This window comes from Drosophila santomea, chromosome 2L (assembly GCF_016746245.2).
Source record: "Drosophila santomea strain STO CAGO 1482 chromosome 2L, Prin_Dsan_1.1, whole genome shotgun sequence".
Taxonomy (NCBI): Eukaryota; Metazoa; Arthropoda; class Insecta; order Diptera; family Drosophilidae; genus Drosophila; species Drosophila santomea.
Window position 1 is genome coordinate 3,907,640 of NC_053016.2, and position 22,032 is coordinate 3,929,671.

The window sequence follows — 22,032 nt, forward strand, 5'->3', positions numbered from 1 at the left end:
TTCTACCGGCAGGACATGAATTTAAATACCCTTTTTGTTAGGGATAAATGTGGGATGTAGATGTTTTCTAAATATCTCCTATTCTAAGCAGCGCTGAATTTTTCTTTTACAATGTAATTCATTCAACAATCTTTTTAAATAATTATATTCAATTACTTTAATTATTAATAATTTTTTAATTTAATTCTGATACAAAATCCATATTTCTAAGATCTGAAATACCTAGAAATAATTTGTTTTCAAGGGTGTTTAGTATTGTTTTATTTTCCGTTTTTCTACCAGCTTTTCAATGTTTCTTGTCCTTCACACAAATCAGAATTCAATTATGAGGAAAATTAAAGCATAAGGTGTAATAAGGGGATAAGCGGTGGGGGAGGTGAAACGAGGCATTTACAAAGGAAAAGCACGTGAAACACATTTTCTTAATTGTGTCAAAAGCGCAATTTTGTGCAATTTGTGTGAAATGAAAACGAAAGTGAGGTCCACAAAAGTCCATATATACGCATACATATATATATGTATTTATATGAAGGTAAGGCAAAAGCTTAGGCATCTAATACACCAACAACATCACACCCACCGATTGAAAAGGGAGGGCTACACCAGCGATTCTCCCTCTCTTTTTTCCGGTGCAATTTGTTGGACAAATCTGGTGGTTTCCTTTTATTTTTATTTCACGGGCGCGGCAAACTTAAATTTCTCTCTTTCGCTCGTTTTTCCCCTATTTTTATTTTGATTGTGTTGCGGGGGTTTTTGCCCCTCTGCTTCTGCTAATGCGTCAGTTTCGTGAGGTTTTCTATTTCCGGAGGGTTTTCACTGGGGTTTCACTCGAAATTCGGTTGATTAGCTCTGCAATCTAACAAATATCCGTTTCCGCAGCGCGTTTATGGCATTTCTTTGGCGCATTATACCACGTTATTCACTATTTAATTGCAAAGTGCAGGAAAAGCTGAAAATGCAACTGCAGCTGTCAGATGAAGTGTCACAACAAATCGGCAGCCGAAGGGAAAGCCGAGTGCCTACCAGCTGACTCACGGTCCTAGGACAACAAATACACTCAGTGGCAACACGAGGCTCCAGCGGGAAAAATCGATGGCACACTGACTGAAGCACCCGCGAAAACCGAGAACCTGTCTCGTTGAGAGAGAAAACCCAGAGAACCCATTGTGTGTTTCAGTGTTTTCGGGGAGAGAACCAGAGAACTCGGCCTGATAACAGCTGAGCGACTGTGTTATGGTTTCGTTTATTACTGGGCACTTTTTGGCTACGGCTTGAGGTTTCCAGACTTGCTTAATACCCTGTCTTGAGTGAGGATATAGAGGATTTTGATTTTCTATTAAAATATTTATTAAGTGGCGGAAAAGCGAGTAGCTAAATATTTGCAAAAATCTAAATAAATAGGTATTACAAAACATTAAGCAAATGGTTTTTAGATCAAACTGGCTAGCTAAAATATATATATATATATACATAGGTAAGAAATACTTAAAAATATATAAATTCACGTTTTGCTTTCGTTTTTGAATTGTTATCAAAACTAAACCATAATATCGAAATGAAATGAAATGAAATGAATGAACCCTAGACCCTTGATAATTTGCATTACATCACAAAGTGTTATTTTTTGTATATACTTGGGAGCGTCAGTCACTCCTTCAATTAGTCACTGCCGCCTCGATTATATCAGTTTCGGGGGTTTCCACTGGAGATCGCCTTTAAAGTAGAACAATCATATCCATTGGTTCATTAGCATGGGTGGGCATTGGGGATTTTATTTTTGGGGTTACGATTTCAACTCGCCATGAGTCATTGCCGGGCACAATCAACGGACACTCAAACCGCACACGGATATAAAACATTGGAGCCCCACCAATACAAATGCGACTGGTCCCCGGGCAATTGCAATTGTGATTTTATGAGACTTTCCGGGGGCTTCTGTGGGCGAATTCGAGCATCGACTACACGGAGAATTACGACTACTTAGTCACTGCATCATATATATATTTAATCTAGTTCACAAAAAATTAAATTCTTTAAAAAGCATTAAAAATTCTTTTTCCAATAATTACTAAACAATATTAAAATTTTAAATTAGGAGCAATTTTAAACAAATTTTATAAATGTTGAAGAAGTAAGCTTTTATAACAGATATATTCATTTTTTTAACTATAGCAGCATTAAGTAATTAAATTTATTTATTTATAAATAGAATGAAATACATACATAAATGTCTTGCAGTGTATCAATGCTTATCGAGCCTACCTATCTCATTTTCGGTTCGCATTTCTCTTTTCAACCTTTGGGCAGTGCGAATAAACGGACTTTGCGTACATAAAAATACAATTCTATTCACTCATTATTAATGCGACAATAAAATGTTGCAGCTTAAATTAATGATTAAGGAGGGGAATTTGAGAGAGTAAGAGTTCCCATTTATCGAACGATGATGTAACATTTTAAATGATTTTCTACTGTTTCTGCATTCAAAAATTTATTCAATACGAACAAAAAAATGGTGTGCGAAAATCGAAAGGTAAATATTTCTTACAAATAAATAAAAACGACTTTGGTTAGCGAATGCAAAGAGTTTTTTTTTTGATACGTTAATTTTTGCGTCTTCGCACATTCTTGTTGGTCTTTTTTGAGTCATGAGCATGTGTGTGAATTGAATTGATTGGTGTTGCACGAGTGGCTGCACCAGAAAAAAATGTTGTATTTATTTACTTGAATACACCAAAAAACAAGAGAGAACGCTATAGTCGAGTTCCCCGACTATCTGATACCCGTTACTCAGCTAGTGGAAGGGAGAAGGAGAGTCTTAAAGACAGTTTTTGGCGGTTTGTAGGCGTTATAGTGGGCGTGGCAGAAAGTTTTTTTGGCAAATCGATAGAAATTTACAAGACTAATACAAAAATGAAAAATATCAAAACATTTTTCAAAAGTGTGGGAGTAGCAGCTTTGGGCGGTTTGTGGGCGTTAGAGTGGGCGCGTCAAAAAGTTTTTTAGCAAATCGATAGAAATTTACAAGACCATTACAAAAATGAAAAATATCAAAACATTTTTCAAAAGTGTGGGCGTAGCAGCTTTGGGCAGTTTGTGGGCGTTAGAGTGGGCGTGGCAAAAAGTTTTTTTTGCAAATCGATAGAAATTTACAAGACCAATACAAAAATGAAAAAATATCAAAATTTTAAAGTGCTATTTTTTTTAGAGTTGCAATAATCACAACTGGCTGCTATGTCTGAGTCTGTTACTTAATTCTTTTTTTTATTTGATTACTATAAAAAGAACAGACGACAAAAGAAAACAATAATGATCCTACTGATCGATTATATTTAATGTCAACTTTTCTGTAAATTCAAATTATTATTTTATTACGATATATATTTATTATATTGCACTATTTTTTTTTTTATTTATTTTAATTTTAAGATATTTTTTTTATTCACATTATTTATCTAATTCTTGTTTGATATATGGGGTTTGTTGTGTTCCATTCAGTTCTTTTGTAGGTTCCACTCAGCTGATAAGCCGTTTATTGCTCTGATAAGCCGACTTTCGGATGGAGAAATGGACAAATGTACAGACTGACAACTGGACACTCTTTGCAGGGGTCACGTGCTCGCAATCGGCTTAGATTTATGCATTTCGTAACTCATTAGCCGACTCAGATGCGATTTGCTCCACTAACGAAGGCAGAATCGCAGCTATGGAACAGCCTTTTTAATTAGCTCTTGAAAGATTTCCAAATTTAATTGGACCTAATGCATGTTGGGGAATGGGGAAATGGGCCACGCAAAAGTTAGCTTTTCGCAATGTTGCAACTTGGATCTGGGGTTTTGGGACTGGCTTGGATTTTAATTAATTTTACACGACATCTTCGGTGTGCGGAGGCCCTGGGAATGCATTTTGACACATTGTTTGACAAACTGCCAGACGCCGGGGACACACAGATACACCTCGCACACACCGCCAACAAAAGATACAGCCCGAAGGATCCGGAAAAAGTCCTCAAAGACAGGAGTTGCAGGTAAGAGAATCATCAAAGCTAAACTTGACGTCAACTTGTGCCGTTGACGCACAAGTTTAATGCCAAAGGGCAACGTAAAGCTTCTGGCGAAGCAGTCCACAAATTCAAAAGATCCAGAAGCGGTGGATTAAAAGGGGTTTGATAAGAAAACATACATATTGCTTTAACCTGCATAAATAATTTCTTATTTAAGAAAAATGCATTTTGAAGTCCAAGATAGACCTTAAGATTTGAGGCTTAGGCTCAGTATTATATGTTTTTGGGTTTCAATGGTAATTCCTTTCTATGGACCGCAGCAAAAACGATTTGTAGCTACTTAGGAAGTTTTAAAGGGATGTTTAAAAGGAAATACCCCCTTTCGTGCGCCTCTGCCAGCCATTCGCAGGTGCAGTGAACACAACTATGTTGCACTAACTGCGCTTTCTGGCAGTGCGCAAAATGTCGCCGCAACAGGGCGTATGAACAACGTCTGATCCGAGCACAAATAGATTCGATGGCAACAACAACCATCAGCTGGCCGAAGCATCCAGCACACTATAGGGGCACCTAAAATGCCCCCCTTTTGTCCCGTTTTCAACCCCCTTCGATGCTATAACAAAGTCAGTTATGGTCTATAAAAAGCAATGCGACTATGAGAAAGCGCTGGCACTCCGGCTGGGGATCCGGCTGCTGCGATGTAGGTACACTTTTCGCTGTATACCTATTTTTATACCCGTTACTCGTAGAGTAAAAGGGTATACTAGATTCGTTGAAAAGTATAGCAGAAAGCGTTTCGACATATAAGTATATATTTTGATCAGATCATAGCGAGTCGATTTGGCATGTCCGTCTGTCTCGTCTGTCGTCTGTCTGTCGTATGAACGTCGAGATCTCAGACTACAGCTAAAGTTGATAAGCATACAGACTCAGGACATAACGCAGCGCAAGTTTGTCGATCATGCTGCCAACTCTAACGCCCACAAACCGCCCAAAACTGCCACGCCCACACTTTTGAAAAATGTTTTGATATTTTTTCATTTTTGTATTGGTGTTGTAAATTTCTATCGATTTGTCAAAAAAAATTTTGCCACGCCTACTCTAACGCCCACAAACCGCCCAAAGCTGCCACGCCCACACTTTTGAAAAATGTTTTGATATTTTTTCATTTTTGTATTAGTCTTCTAAATTTCTATCGATTTGCCAAAAAACTTTCTGCCACGCCCACTATAACGCCCACAAACCGCCCAAAGCTGCTACGCCCACACTTTTGAAAAATGTTTTGATATTTTTTCATTTTTGTATTAGTCTTGTAAATTTCTACCGATTTGCCAAAAAACTTTCTGCCACGCCCACTATAACGCCTACAAACCGCCAAAAACTGTGTTTAAGACTCTCCTTCTCCCTTCCACTAGCTGAGTAACGGGTATCAGATAGTCGGGGAACTCGACTATAGCGTTCTCTCTTGTTCGAATTGGAAATGGGTGATACAATTGAGGCCTACGGAGAGCAGATGGCGCTCAAGTGCACTCCAATAATTAATTTCTCAGCAATACTTATAATAGATAATAGATAGATCATTTGCGTGTGAAATCATACTTCAAATTCGACTGACAAAAACTAAATTTGTGTGTACCTCGAAAAATGAGCAGAAGTGCAACCTCACTGCAAATATAAACCACTTTTGGGCTCTCTAAAATTATTTTCGACCAAAAAAATGTGCGCGTGTTGCGACGAAATGAAAATTATTTTAAATAAGTCGTGCCGGCCCAATCCAGCAGCCACCACAACCACATATTACCCCAAAAATGCCAGAGACAGGTAACGCAAATGCATTCTGGTTGAAGTGAAAACACATTTTGCACGTTTTGTAGATACAAGTGGGTCTAATTTTTATTTGCTCCGAGTTATTTTCAACAGTGAAAATCATTTTTAAAACGATGAGTGATATACGGGTTAAAAATGCAAATTAAAAATCACAACATGTTTCAAAAAACGTGTCTTAAATGTAAAGTAACAATCTTGATTTCCTATTTCTTTTAAGTATACGTAGGATTATGTTTATCTCTCTTTTTTATACAGCATAATGGTCAAAAGTGTGATTCTTACTGGATTGCTATGGCGATTCCTGTAGCAATGACACATCACCGACACCGGTGCTCACCCACACTTATACCTCGACACACATACACACATACACACACAGACAGACAGACAGTTGGGGGGCATTCGCATCGGACACCGTTCGCAGAGCTGCAACTTTAATTGCTTTGGTGGTTTGTGCCAAATTAGATTCTGCGGTTTTGTCGCGTCGCCAATCCGGTAATCGAGGGTGTACTGTACGAGGTGTGGGGCTGGTGGGGGTACACGGGTATTTGGGGTGGTGTCTCGGCCATAGCCTTTTCCCCAAACTCCAGCGAACTGAAGCCAAAAGCTGACGCTGACGCCCATCAATTAAACTTGTCAATGAGAATGCGATGCAACAGCAAGAACAGCAGAAATAGCGACAAGAACCCGGGGAATAAGAACTAATGGTAAATGGTAAAGTGTATGGGGCTATGGAGGCTAAAACAAGGGTTAGTGAAGGGAGCTTGAAACCAAAGTAAATCGACTGAAAGTTAACTACATTTCACCCGCTTCAATGGCATTCAAATTAGGTTTCTGTTCGAGACGTTTATATGGGTAATTTGATTGGAGTTTTAGAAATTTAATTCTAGCATGTTTCAAGCAATAATTATCGATTGTGCCACGGAAATTTGGAAATGTATCTTTATATATGTACCTTTTTTTCATCGATGAAATTATTCGAGAAAAAATGTTTAAAATTATTTTAGGTTATAAAGACTTGTAGTTTAAGGTCACTTTAATATTTAAAACTGCCCCAGGCAGCCAAGAATACTTCTTAATGCAATCAACAAGGTCCCAGGTATTAGTGGCTCCACATACGCAAGTCGTGTAAATAATATTCCACTTTCCGTTGAATTTTGAATATTTGAAAAGGAATCTAAAAAAAAAATGGCAGCCGTCTACCGAAATTTCCATTTCTCAAAAGCCGCCGGCCATTGACATGACTCTGCGGACTTATCCTGTTGTTCGGTCCTGTCGTTATGGACTGTGTCCTATCTGCGTACGAAGAAATTGATTTATTTTTGTTTACGCCAAAACAGCAAAAAGTTTACCACATTTTCTGCTCCTTCTCCCTAGTTTGCCTGTGGCCAAGTTTTAGTTGGCTTATTGCGTCTGCACTGAAAATCAGTTGTAACTGCCGCAGGACTTTACATATTTTTTTTAACCATTACTTGGTGGTCCCCATTCCGACTCTTCTAAGAAATAACTTAAATAGCTCTATAATTTTTAATTTAACGTGTAATTAGTATTGCACATTTGATAAAGTTCACTTCTCTCTGTGTAGAGCTTTGTTATCCGCTTTTTGGGAAGAGTCGGTCTAATCCTAATGCTCCCTAATTACATTGGCCAGCAAGTCAACACAGTCTAGGCCAAGTTTTCCCCTGCCTGTTTGAGTTGGTCATGTCGCTATCTGCTTTCCAGCCCGCTTATCATTTTTTAGCCTCATCCTAAAGACACTCCTAATTATTGGCCCTCTGGCGAAGAATTCGGCCAGTGAACTGGGTGTTCTGGATTACTTCTTCTTTTTTCTTTGGCCGTTGAGCCGTGTTTATGCGATGCGATGCGACGACACCTGGCGACATCAATTAGGGGGCCGGGAATGAGTTTTCGCAAATGGAAAATGGGGGGAAGGAGGCGCCGCCTACTGACCGACAAATGTCAAGATGAGTGCAAATCTCTTTTGTCCTGGAAATCTCAGGTGTTGATAGTGGTGCGATTAAAAAGTCTTATAATCTCATAAATGGAAAGATTTCTTTAAATTAAAAATGTGTTTCTTATTGAATATATGAAACTTGTATGTTTAAGGAGGCATATTTAACAAATAACATATAAATATTAATAACATATATATAATATTAATAACATATTTAAAAACTTTTTTTATTTAGTTTTTAAACTTTTTAGTGCCTGCATATATTTCCCAGCTTTGCATGTGCAAACACACAGTGCCACAGCTTAACAAGCATTTTTATTTATTTTTCTCATATAAAGAATAATTTTTCCGTCTTCCGCGGTGTGGAAATTTATGGAGGGCCCTCGAAATGGCCTACGACCCCTATTCCATTCCCAAACACATCCCCACCACCCCCCGCCAAGTTGAGGCTGGGGGGTGAAAAAAAAAGTGGGAAAACATCAGACCAGCAAAATGGCGGGCAATAAAAATAATTGCAAATTTCGAAATTTAACTGGAGGCACGTTTAAAGTGGCGCCTCAGCTCCCTTAGCCACGCCCCTAAGTCTCCTACCCTATTCGACACTTGCCAAACAATGGTGAACGGAAAAACAAAATGTTCATTGCAGTGTAAAATCTGCGAATTGCGATTTTCTTTTTCACTTTAGCCACGGTTTGTGTGTGTTTTTGCGTTTTACAATCTGTTTCGCAACTCACGTAAAATATAAGGTAATTTGTGGAAATTTGATGTTTATCGTAAATTGTTTTTTATTTGCACAATGTCACCATTTTGCGGTTTGCCAGCAGCGCAAACCCACACACACGCAGACTGACAAGCAACACAAACACACATACACAGGCATACATTGGTGGTCAGAGTTGCCAAGCTGTAAAAAAAAAAAATTTTCACAAAATTTAAGTTTATAAGTAAAATAATTGAATACGCTTTTTAATTGTTGAAATTATTGAAAATATTATATGTTTTAGCATACTGCTCTCTAAATTTTATAATGCTTTTGATGGTAAATTAATGTACAATGCTCAGATAAGTAAAATATATCCAGTCTCTGTAAGAATATCTGACATTCGATCAGAGTTTTTTCAACCTTAATTGTGCGCGCCGAAAAAAGAATAGATAGATGGTAAAAACAATTGCAAACATTTTTCAATTTACCTGCAGGGCGGAAACGCCTTTCCTCCGTTTGTTGTTTACTCCATTTTTTATTGCGTTTTTCTGTGGGCCCGATATTTTGGGCTTAATTGCAACACGAATGCCCCAATGCAGAAGGGCTAACAATGTGATAGCAATGACCATAAGAGCTGGATAGAGCTCTTCCATTGCGTACATGGTCATCTTTCCCAAAGTTTATATGTACGAGTATAACAAAAAAAAAAACGAAAACTAACACAAATTTTGACAGAATTTTGTATGACTAACCCAATTGAATGGTGTAGACGAACTGCTTGTTTTAATTTTCATTTTATTTACTTTATAATTATCGTATATTCTGATTTACATTGTATAATATCGTATATCATTACGGTCTAGGTTTACAATTAAAATTAGTTTAAATATTTCATTTCACACTAAAAAGGTCAGTAAAATGTTTCAATCGCCTGGCGTGAACATTTCTGTTCTCTCATTTTCTTTTTTTGAGAGCACATTTTAATAGTTTACATTTAGTTTGAGTGGAAATTATAGACCAAACATTGACAAAATGGACAGTTAAACGTAGTCGTACACTTAGATTTAAGTTATTGGCTATTTTGATCATATTTGGTTTTGGATTACAAACACATTTTGGTTTATATCTAGGTGGATATCTGAATAATGCGCGGGTGGTCTGAGTTGGTTCGGGGACTAAATAAAACTCTTATCTATTTTTAAAACTAATTTGTATTATACATAGTTAAAAGTAAGACATTAATTAAATAAACATTACAATTTGAGATGTTACTCAAATTCCACACCCATTCATAAAACTCCAGATATTATTCACTATTCTAATAATCATTTTCGATTATGCTTTAAACACACAAATTAAATGTCTGCTTACTAGACTTTCTAAACTCTTTGGTTTACTCTGCTTATCTATTTACAATGTCCTTAAATCTATAATAAATATTTAAGTAGTTCTTATTGCTAAGAGAAATTGATGTAACTTGCATTCAAAAACTAAATTAATTTTATTTTACTAAATTCCGTGCTTCCGTGCGCAAGTCTGCAAACAAAATACTGATACATTTTTCCCTTTCAATGCTCACACATTTCGCTTTTTTTTGTTTTGGAACACCCTTTCAAATGTATCAATTATGTGGACTTATTACTCAAATATTTCATAACGGAGCTAAACAAGTATTGGATTAAAGGTATTTCCCCCTTCTTTTATATTTTGCTGTGCAATTGAATATTTTCTATTTTTTTTTTTACTATATCACTGAGTGCTCAAGGGTTTTACCAACAATTGAAAACAAGCACAGAATCTGTACAACTGATTGTTTTTACAACCCATTTCGATTTCATACTTTTGGTGTAGAAAAAATACAGGAAAACGAATCAATATCTATATAATTTTTGTTTCACCCGCAAGTCGGGAGAAAGTTTTGCAATAGTTGGCTGATGATTTTTCTGTAATCACCTTTTAACGAATAAAGGTGAAAAGTAAATGAAAAGAAAGCGAAAAGTATCTGTAATGAACTTTTCACACAGGTGTAGTTTACAAAATCAGTTTTAAGCTTTCCGCAGTTTAAAATTTAAATCGAATTCGTTTTGATATCTGTTGATTATTCCATTTTCCGGCTATTATGATTTTATTTTAAAGATTTTCTCTTTTTGCTAAAAGATACTGTTTCTATTTGAATTTCCATATTCTGCGGTCTTGTTTAACGCTGTGTAGATATTTTATTTTTTTAGCCTATTTATATGTAAATGCAACTCACTTGGACTTTTGACTGGCAGTATTAAATTTTAAAGTTTTTTCCAGTTGCAATTTAATGACTCCATGTCTACTATATACAGATTGCACAGTAAATAAATTGATATTGTGTGCTCTGATTTTACCGAACTGAATTGCACGGAGGTCTTTGTGCAATGGCAAATTAATTTGCAAATTTACACAATCTAATTTTAGGTCACCGAGGGACCCAGACGACCAATTGTTAATTTGTAATTACAATTTTTGCATTATTATTGCTTGCCGACAATGCGAACAATTGAAATTAGCAGCGCAATTAGTCGAACCGAGCAAACAAATATTCGTTCCAATTTAATGCCCCAATGGAGACAAAAGCTAATGAGGAGTCGAAAACTTTTGCCAACCTTTCCCCTTTTTCGCATTGTGTCGAAGTTTGATTTTTATTGGCCATGTTTATTTTGCATTTCGGGCTGAATGGGCGGAAAAGCAATTAAATGGACATTTTGTGTCTTTTATTTGATTTAAACGAGAACAATTTCCATATTTAAAAAAAAGGCATAGAAACCTCAAAGGTGGCTTTTGTGTTTGGCTGTCGGTTTAACAATGATTTGACCAGAATTTTATGGCGGTAGTTTTGCAGTTTGTCGCCACGAACCTCAATATTTTGGCCACAGTTTTGAATGACTATGTATTGCATTATTATTTATAGATAAATAGAATAGGCGGTGAGCAAAATAACGTGGGTTTAATCAGAAAACTGCATTAGATTTTCGCTTGAACTGTTTCTATTATAAATATACTCATATATTCATATAAACATTAAATAGCCTATAGAGTATAAATTATATAAATTCATAAGTCCCATGTGAAAATATTTATAGAAATGCTCACTTGAAAAATAGTAAGAAAGAAAAGAAAGAAAAATAGTAAGTAAGAAAGCGATTTTTTCAAGAATTTTTTCTCTTGCTAAACAACTTGAACTGCCTTTGGGCAAGTTAAAATTTTTTTTTTATTCTTAGCATACTTGGAGTTGTAGTTACTACACTTTTTCGTATTTTTTTTAGTTCTTCACATATACAGAACTTTTTCTTGTTGATTTTTGGTCGAAATAGGCGAGTTATTTTTTATTTTGCATATAATTTTAGCATTGCAAGCAATTTTCACGCCACTTAAATAGCTAAAAAGTTTATTTTAGTTTATGATTATTTGCTTGTGTTTTAATTTTTTTTTTTTTTTTTTTGTATTTACTTACTCAAATGCTTATTTCGAAATGTATTTGGTTGCATTTTTTTTGTTTTCTCTTGTTCTTGTTGTCTCTTAACTGGCAATTAGTTTAATTTGCCAAATCCTGTATTATATCCGCTGCAATGAGAGAGGCAGAAATCGATTTGCGTTTAGTGCGATTTAAGCTCATTAATAAATAATGGTGAAATATGCAATTTAAATTAATTAATGCGTGTGTGAGCGGGTGGTTGTTCCACTAAGCTATTAATTTGCGAAAAAAATAAGAGATGCGTTTTGTTTTTATGCACCTATTTCATTGGGATTTTGAGATTGGGGTCAAACGAATGCTTGCATTATATTTTTATATTTATATTTATAGAAATTCGCTGGTATTGCATTTGCATTCAATCAGCATAATGCGCTGTTGAATGGGCCGAATGCAGTTTTATTTATTTTATTTCTATGTATCCTCCATCATATTTCAACCGCATTTTATTCAATGCATTTATATCCTATCCATCCATATTATGTGTGACTTGAGGCGTGTTGAACGTTGCCATCTCGAAAACTCGGCTCAAATGCCAAAACACTTCACATCCGCCGAGGTGCGAGACTTTTAGGAAAATATTTTCCTCCCTTTCGCTGATTCGAGGCGACACTTTATGCACTATGACTTGCCTCTGACAATTGCGACTTTTGCATAAATACATTTTCTGAATTTTCCGAGTCAAGTGGTGGTGGTGGAAATTCTCGTTCGCGCATCTCGCACACAATAAAATACTTTCGAATGCGTTTCTGATGCATTCTGAATGCGTGGCGTTGCGCGAAGTGAAAATGTATCTGATCGCAAAAGCCGCAATGCATTTTCCGCACAGATTTTCCCGGCTATCAGTATGTCTCGCTTGCCCCCCACAAAACTCAATTAACGCTTTTCGGTTTCCTTTCACAAAATGTGACACAGTCGTTTGAGCTTTATGTTTGACCGCTTGTTGGTATGTTTCATTACCTAATAAACATTTTATGAGCCCGGCCAGTTGGTCACACACAGTAAGCAGTAAGCAACGCGCCAAATTGGTAAATTGTTTGAAAAGATGCATTACACGCGGTGAGTCCTTCCCTTTTTTCCCTTTTATGTCTGCTCCTTTTTGCCATTTTCCACCCCCTATCCATCGTTTGGCCCGCCTTTCAGCCAACCATTTTGGCCAGGCCATAATTAACAAGCTGCAAAGCGGCTCCAATGGGCTGGCAATGAGTTTCCCGTTTTAATTTCTTACTTATCGCTTTATTTTTCGAGGGTAAGCGTGATGTGACTTGCTTGTTAAAACTGTTAAATATTTAAATAAAATATATATTAAGCTGTCCATCTAATCGAAAATAATCAACTTGTACATTAGTTTTCCTAATACTTTTTTTTTGTTTATGCGCTATTATTTTATGTGTTAATTGAATAAGGGTGGACTTATAGCAGCTAGGGTATTCTGAGATCGTTGTAATTCAATTGCTGCTCCGCCCACTATAAAGTCGGTTAATGTTGACCCCATTACAACCCAGAAACTGTGTTCCTCGTCCCCATCTGCCTCATCTCCCCCATCTGCAGGACTAGCGTGATGATAGTCCGATGGCTTTTGTTGGCCCATAAAACATGTTTGCCGGCTATAAGATGCGTTCAGTTGGTAGGATGCTGTACACCGTATTGGTACCTGAACTTTCTCCCCAACAAGGCCCAACCCAGCCCCAAATGCTTTTGCACTGCTCTTGTATTTATGCCTATGAATATTTCATTTAATTGAAGCGCATTCATTACCAACCACACAGAGCAAACAACAACCGCCTCGCCTCACTTCCGCCCGTTGCCCGTGCAACGCCACACTTTTGGCGTTGTAATTAAAATAAATTTATTACGTAAAATGTTTTGCCAAAAAATTTGTCGAAAGTTGTGGCTTTCGCCCCGTGGCGCAATAAATAATGTGGTAGGTGTGTGCGTTGGTGTATCTGTGTGAATGTATGTTTAATGATCTTTGTACTCGGTGTACTCGCTGTATTTGCCACCGTCGCCGTACGGAAATTGATGCGGTTAATATGCTTCCACTTGTTAATTTTTGCATTTCGTTTTGTATTTGCAAAAGCCACAAAATCATACAAATAAAGATACGCACAGGGAATGCAAATAGAAACCGATAACAAAAAGCAAAATCTAATCAACAGGAATAACAAACCAACCGAGCGAGCAACCAACAAATTTAATGGATAACCGAAATTTATGATTACCGCCCATTTGATTTGTCTAACCGAATTTTTCAATATTCATGTAAACATGTGCTAGAAAATGTGTTGCATTGATTTTCGAAAGGGAAATGAGTCTCTATTGATCTTTATGTGATTGGATAAATTTAATTTTGCATTGCAACGAAATGTGTGGAAGGTGCAAATGTGTTCTTCAATAAAGAATTCAGTTCTTGATAAGTGAAGTTATAATTTGTTTTATTTTATATGCTCTTTAAAGTTGAGTTAAAATAAGGCCAATTGATGCAGTGCATTTGTTGCTAAATGTAGAGTTCTTTCAGTTTGCTATCCAATGAAATCAACTTCTGCTCTGTGGGAATTCAATCACTCAAATGGCAACTGAAATTCACGGAATTTCAAACCGGACATCAACACTCTTACCAAGAGAAAATGATATCAGGAAAAGCACTAATTGAAATTCACGCTAAAAGCCAACCCAAAAACAACCTGAATTGAATCAACGCACTGCGCTGCAATCCGATATGGCGAATAGAGTAAAGCACTTGAAATAAAAATGTTTGGCACTGCGTAACGCTCTGCGTCATTCGTATTGTCTGAACCGTATACTCACGGTTTCCGCACTTTGAACTACACAGCAAGAACAACACATTATAATGCTATTAACTAAATATAAATAATATAGAGTATACTTAATAAACGGTCTGAAAGCATGCACCTTAACAGTACGACACCTTGGTGGAGATGCTTAGAAGACAATATTATTTAAAATTGCTTGTAATATCACCGCCACGATTGCATTCACAATCTTGTTTTTTTTATCTGTATATGAGGTCCTAGTAGATCCCGCAAATCGCCAATTGAACTGTGCAAATCGAGAAAACTCGCCAGCTCGAAAGCATTGCATACTTTGCAGCGCAATTTCGGGCATAGAAACAACAGCGAAATACTTGGCTTTTTCGCTGTTTTGTTTGATTCTTTTGTTGTTTCCCAGCTCTGGACGCTCATCAAAGTCAGAAACAAGAAGGCATTATAGAGTGGTCGGAAGGACGGAGAGCGGGTTAACAAAAGTCTGCCGGAACCAGAGCTTTTATTGCTTTAAACTGGCACTCGAGCTCCACTTGCAATTCAACTTGAGTTCTGGCCAACAAAAAAAGGTGCAGGGACAAAAGAAAAGTGAAGCAACTGTCGGGCTCCTGAGCTCGTCTTCATCTAAAATCCTCTGCTGACACTGCGACAACCCTTTTTACCCCCAACTGCACCGATTTTGGTTGCGTTTGTTTGCCCTTTAAGAGAAGGGGTATTTACTTTTGATCTCACAGCTGTTAGCCAGATACGTGGGGATTTTTGACCTTGCTTAATAGCCATATATCTACAATTCTGCACTAGAGTTTAAATGTCTTAATTATATTAAGAGAAACGCATTTTATTTTGGCCGTTAAAAAGTTTGAGGTTTAAGATATTACACCTTTTCCAATGCAATAAAATAGTTTATTAAATGACAAAAATAAGACACATTTTACTTTAATTGTGCTCAACCAAAACTCAGTGAAGTAAATACTGCAAAGTTTCGCATCAATGATCCTCAAGGGTATTTGTGGCTTCGTTTGGACCGCAGCTGTGCATCCTTGCCACTTTTTCTTTTCGCCCATCTTGAGTTGGCATATTTTCGTTTTTTCGGCCCTGCTTTTGTTGCTTTGTGGCCAAAAATGCGGCAAAAGTGGATCTGGCCGAGAGTGGGGGAAGTTGAGTCTTCGGCCATGGCTTTTGTTTTAATTGAAATGTTTTTGCTACTCCGCTAGCTGCTGTGCGGCAGCAAACTGCAGCTGCTTCCCTCTTCTAAGCCGATTAGAAGCAGTTCATAATGTATGCGGCTAAATATGAATGCTGCCCAGGAAGCTTTCCTCTCACGTTTTCCCCTATCAGAGGTTGAAAACAATTGTTTTGGTCCATCCTGTGGAGTGGACCGCAATCGCAGTTTCTCCCTCTTTTTCTCTCTCTATCGCTTTCAGTCTCTGTCTGTCTGTCTAATTGAAGCAGCATTTACTGGATTCCACGGCGTATGCGGAATATGCGCTGGCATACGGGGCGTATGCGGAACGGATATCTTATGCATAACAACACAAATGTCACGCATACGCCACGTGTACTTTGGTGTTTGTGTGCCAGAGAGAGAGAGAGAGAGAGAGAAAGAACTAAACTAAAAACCGCAGCCATTGCTGAGGGTAAATGCATAGACCATATAGAGCACTCGCAATTGCAATCGCAATCCATTTTATGCATTCCATGTGGCATTGCGGCCGACAATGGAGAAAGTCAATCAGTTTCTGGTTCGTCGGCGTCATGCAGGAAAACATTCTATTAGAGGTCGATTTTTGATTAGGGTACTAGGAAATCGTCTAATAAATAAAATCTTTAATTAAATTGCTAAATAAAATCGGCTGTTTCTTTATGCTCTTTTAATATGAAAGTTGATTTAAGCTTTTAATGCAATCAAACTACAGTTCTAACACGTTTTACTGCCACCAGCTTTCTGCTTTTTTGCCCAGTGTACGCCAGCTCCTGTTTTTATTTATTTCACTTCTCCTACAGCTGGCAGCGTTGTTTGATTTTGATTTTGTGAAATATTTCCAGCTCAGCATTTTACATTTTAAATAGCACCCTCTCCTTCTCACCAGCGAGTCGTCTTCCTTCGCCTTCATCGAAGTTTGTTTTGGTATATTTTCAGTAATTTTAACCCCACCCCCACATTTTTTATTTTCAAAAAAGCAGCGACGATAGTTGTCGCTGCAAGCGATTTTGTTGTTCTTGATAGAAGGCGGAGCACTTTCTAGGAGTTTTTGCAAGGAGGGGGCAGACTATGTATTTTATGTGCATTTATCTGTGTGAGCTGCTGTATCCGTCTTCTCTGGCTGCTGCTGCATAAAAGGATGTACAAATGCAAATGCTGTACAGAAATTTAGATGGGATTCGGTGAAAGCATGCTGCACTGTGTGTTTGAAGAGGGGTAAATGTTCGTGTGTGTGTGTGTGTATGCTGTCCCTGCCTGGCATTGTGAAAACTCTATTTTGTTTATCCGAACAGCTTCAGCTCGGAGCATCAGCAAAACTCTTGGCCAAACATTTCCCAACACTTAAGTGCATAATCAATCAAACTGATTTCTTAGTCGCCTCAACCGATTTCGGATTTTCGGGCATTGGATTTCTGTCCGGATTGGATTTGTGGATGGATTATTTTCCCAATGAGATTTTATTGTTGTTTGACGAGCAGCTTGTGCGGCAATAATCTAGTTTTAGATGCGAGATTTTTGGAAATTCCAACTAGCATAAATCTGGTATTCTCTGCCTATATTTCTTTGCTCAAAATGAATGCCATCACCCATTATAAAATACAACATGTGTCCTAGAAACATGTTGTATGCCTTGAAAGTGCTACTATTTACTTATTACTACTACGATACCGATTTGACTCACAATAAATTATAATAAAATGATAATAAACTCACCCATTTGCTGAGGAGGCTTCGCCTGCTGCTGCATATCCTTGCGCTGCGGGGGAAGAGGCGGTTGTTTACCGGATTTCCTTAAAGTTCCGTAACGCTGGGCGGCCTGCAGCATTTCGTGGGGCGCCAGTTGTTGCGTGGGACTGAAACTCTGCTGGCTAAGGGAACTGGTGACCGTGGGGATGTGCGGCGAATAGCCACTGTAGTCGACCAGGCCACTGAATGCCGACGGTGGTCGCTCCACATAAATCTGCTGCGACTGGGCGGTGGCCATTTGGAGGCGCCACAATGCCTCCTGCGACAGATCCCTGGCGTTACTGTAGTTATTCTCGTTCGAATTGCTGCTTGACCCTGCAAATTACCACATTTCCTTGGATTATTACGGGCCATTTTAGTGGGCAGCTACAGCTAGTATATATATTGTTGTGCAGATGTACCAAAAAAAGGTGTCGAAAGTGGGTGAAAAGTGCTTGAGGTGCTGTGCGGTTAGTGGGAAAACTTGAGAGTCACAGTGGCTAATTGGAAAAGCACGCACTAACATAAACACATCTATACATATAGGAAAAGTGCCCAGTCATTCTCATCAGACAGCTGTCCAAAGGATTATTATTACACGGTTTGAATAGCAAATTGTAATGTTAATTTAGTTTCAGCCAGGCTTAATCAAACATGAGCTTATATAATGCTAAATAATAAGGTTTCTATTACCTCCCACACATTTAATTATAAATGTAGTCAGTTAATGTGCAAACGTTTTTTTTGGGGTGCGTCAATAAAAGATCTTAGTAAAAAACATTTTACATACGTGAGAATTGTATTTATATACAAAAAGGAACAAGTAAACGCAAACATTCACGACGAAATTTAAGGCGAATAAAACATTGGGAAATTCTATAAGCTGCTATTTTCATTGCCAAGAATTCGCTGACTTCATTTTCCGTAGACACGACATGGTTGCGGCCACCAATTGAAGTGAGCCAGTGACCAAAACATCCAGTTCGTTCTTCATTCCATACTTCTGTTTGCCGTACTTATTGGTCAGGTACTCGAAGAAGGCATTGATGGTTATGGAAAGTTGCGAGTTGTCCCTTTTGCCGTTCTCCTCGCAGAGAGCTCTCCAATTTCCGGCATTCCTCTTGGCCCTTTGCAGCTCCTCCATGCCGTGCCACACCATGGCTTTGCCATCCTCCTCCTCCAGGATTTCGCCCTCGAAGTAGTTTGGATTGGGCACAAAACACGCCTCTTCGTAGCGCAAATTACTGCGTATGATAGTCAGAAGATCCTTGGCATTGAACTCGTTGACCTTGTTAAAGAGCAGGATTTTTGGATGGCGATTCGCGCGTGTCCTAGTGTAAAACCAATCCCGACAGGCCATCATCGACTCAAAGGTATCAGCGCTATCCAGATATACATTGAACATGTCGTGCCGAATGAAGTCGAAATGACCGGGCTGTTCAAAGATCTCTATTCCGCGACTAGCACCCGGTGTCAACAAAGTTGCATTATTTTCCCAGCCCACCACATATTCCGGCTTGTGTCGCTTTAGAAAATCATATGCTAACTGCACGGCCAGAGATCCATTCAACCTCATAGAGTAGTTCGCCTTGTTCATCAGCAGCTTGTTGCTCATATTACCCTCGATATAGTCGGCAAAGGTGGGCACTCGACGGAGTTGGACGCCAATTTGTTTGGCCTTTTGGGCCAAGACCTCACAGCATTCCGGTTGGGTGACATTAGTATAGATATTGGCCTCAGGCTTCATGATCGACGCCTTGGCCCAGGCTATATCTCTTAGCGAATTTCCCAAATTGGAGCTCTGTTCCCATCCCAAGGTCGTTATCCCGATGGTCTGGGCATGTGAGGCTATGTTGGTGGCATCACTGGCGCCTCCATTTCCCACCTCCAAAATGGCCACCTCAACGCCGGCTTGATGGAAAGCGTGAAATGCCATGACCGTCATGATTTTGTTATAGGAAGGTGTGGGTTGCATATTCGCTAGATCCGTGTTGATTTTCCAAAAGAGCTCCGTGAACTGAACATCGCTCAAGGGTTCACCATCAATTCTTATCCTTTCGCTGGTTAAAAACAGATGCGGCGAGGAGAGAACCCCAGTTTTAACACCATGACACCGAAGAATACTCTCCACGATGGCACAAGTGGAGCCCCGGCCTTTGGAACCGGCTACCTGTATCACGGGTATGGCCATGAGGTCCTTTTTCGTAAAACCCGACTTTTCCAGGCACTCCAAAGTTTGCTCTATTACCGGATCCTGTTCCTTCCTACTGCTCTTGGTGGTGGCTCTCCCGGAAGTCGGTTCCAAAACCTGATAGCTATTCAGTTGCTTGATGGCATCTAAGTATGCCAAATGTTCTGGACTCTTTTCTTCGGGTTTTTCGACCGGTTGCGGAGTAGATGGAGCTGCCGCTCCTTGTGGTACAGATGCTTCTGGAGACGTGGTCTTTTGAAACTCCATTTTCTGCATCTTCTGAGCCTGAATATCCTTGCCAGCCTGCTGCTTGGCTTGCATCTCCTTCACCCACTGATTTTGTTTCCTCTGTTGCGATCCCTGCATGCGGTTCATCCAGTTTTTTCGTTGCGACTCGGAAGAGGCACCCTTGAATGCTCCGGAATCTTCAGTTTCCGCACTTTTTTCCACCTTTTGTTGCCACGAGACTTGAGCTTTGGGTGCGGCACCAAAGTTGGCAGACGAACTTTGACCGGCCATCGGGAAACTGTGATTATTTCCTTGGTTAAACTGGTTCCTTGGAGGACCGGAAGGCGGCGTACCCTTTCCAGCTGCCAATTTGGCTTTCCTCTGAGATTCCGGCGAGACCTTGGCCAACCACTTGGCCCGCTGATCTGGGATTTTTGGTTGAACTGAGGGTTTTGGACTAATGGGAGTGGGTGGTGGTGGGGAGCTTATGGCGCCCAGCGACAAAGGATTCTTCTTGATTTCCGCCGGCTGAGGCGGCTGAGTTGGTTGTGTTGCCGAAGACTGCGATTGAGATTGCGATGGCTGGGATTGGGATTGCGTTGGCTTATTGGCCAATTCCTTAATGGCGGCAGCCTTGGGGACTTTTATTGATGGCGCCTTGAAGCTCATCTTGAAGAAGTTCTGACTCGACTGTATTGTCCATTGGAGGGCCTTCAAATGGGAACTATGTCTGCGGTACATCAACGGCAACACTGAATGCATTCCAAAACACTCTCGAAAAATATCCGTTTTTGTGGCTATTTTTGTGAATAAGTTTTTAAGTTAAATAAAATGCCAACGAAATGTGTGAATTTTGATTATGGAAATTTGTTGACGGAATTTCCGGTATTTGTATCTGTATCTGAAAATTTTTATTATTTTGTCTGTTGGTAAAATAATGTAGTGTCAATCGATTGGACACTTAAGGGAAAGGTAGTCATATTTATTTTAGCATTTATTTGATTCTCTTAATATTATATAACTTTAATAATCCGGTTCCTTATTCAAATTTCTTTAACTTTAATTTTCAATACCGCTTTCCCTACAAACTTCCACTGTCAAAACTCATAGTGCATGTCTAGTAAAAGTTGTACACCAAGAAAAACTTTTTGGAATTCCCAAACATTTAAAACCATTAAAGGGTGCAACAACAGTTAGTAACAAAACAACAGCAAAAATTCTGTGTAAGGTGCTCTTCTAAACTGATTTTTTTTAAGTGCTTTTTGTGCAGACGTTGGTTGCGCTGTCGTTTATTTGCTCGTGCAGTGCGATAGTTGTTCTCCCGTTTCTTCTTTTTCAGCTTGTCGCCTATAGCTGGAGTTACCTGTAATGGCTAGTGTTGTTGTTGTTGTTGCTGCCTTGGCATTGCGAGATGTTGTTGTTATGGTGGTTGCCAGCGCTGTTGTTGTTGCCGCCGTTGCTGCGGTTACCATGCATCTATCCCTCTCCCTCTCCCTCTCCCTAGCTCCCAAGTGGCCGCGTTTCAGGGTGGTGGTGCAGTTGCTGGTGTTGTTGGTGGTTTGGGGGGTGTGGCTGTTGTTCAAGTGGTTGTTGCTGTAGTTGTTGGTGGAGCTGGCAGTGGCGATGGTGGGTTGGTTCGTTAGATCGGCGCGTGCTGAATGTTGCTGCTGCATTGGGTTAATGCCGCTGCTGCTGTTGCCGCCGCCGCCGCTGATGTTGCATGTTGCTGGTGTCGCCTCAAGTGGTCCTGCTTCGGTTGCAGCCGCACACCAACGACGATGAGTGTGTGTGTGTGTGTGTGTATGTGTGTGAGTATGTGGCGGTTTGCAAGTGTGCAGTGAAGGGGGCAGAGAAATAGTAATTAAGTTGACGCTTGCCAAAAGGGGAACGCAAAGAAGGAGCAACAAAAGCCCGC

The 22,032-nt window shown here is 39.1% G+C and overlaps 2 protein-coding genes across 5 annotated transcripts in view; both read right to left on the minus strand.

Annotated features, from left to right (window-relative positions):
- Positions 1-22,032, minus strand: part of LOC120443838 (hemicentin-2) — a 103,359-nt gene that overhangs the window by 1,669 nt on the left and 79,658 nt on the right. Inside the window, exons 8-10 of one of the 4 annotated variants that reach the window (XM_039623196.1) lie at positions 21,481-21,867; positions 17,687-18,034; positions 11,590-12,078 (exon numbers count right to left, since the gene is read on the minus strand). In XM_039623196.1, coding sequence (XP_039479130.1) covers positions 12,050-12,078; positions 17,687-18,034; positions 21,481-21,867 — 764 coding nt within the window. In that variant the 3' untranslated portion in view covers positions 11,590-12,049. Of the gene's footprint in view, positions 1-11,589; positions 12,079-17,686; positions 18,035-21,480; positions 21,868-22,032 lie in introns of those variants that run through there. The other 3 variants (XM_039623195.1, XM_039623197.1, XM_039623198.1) reach the window with 3 other exon arrangements.
- Positions 18,479-21,047, minus strand: LOC120443841 (putative folylpolyglutamate synthase). Its single transcript, XM_039623201.1, has one exon. It carries the CDS (start codon positions 20,877-20,879, stop codon positions 18,591-18,593), a length of 2,289 nt encoding a protein of 762 aa, XP_039479135.1. The 5' UTR covers positions 20,880-21,047; the 3' UTR covers positions 18,479-18,590.

What these genes read in the sequence shown, in the direction of transcription:
- LOC120443841 (XM_039623201.1), bottom strand. Translation starts at nt 20,879, where the DNA reads ATGCATTCAGTGTTGCCGTTGATGTACCGCAGACATAGTTCCCATTTG.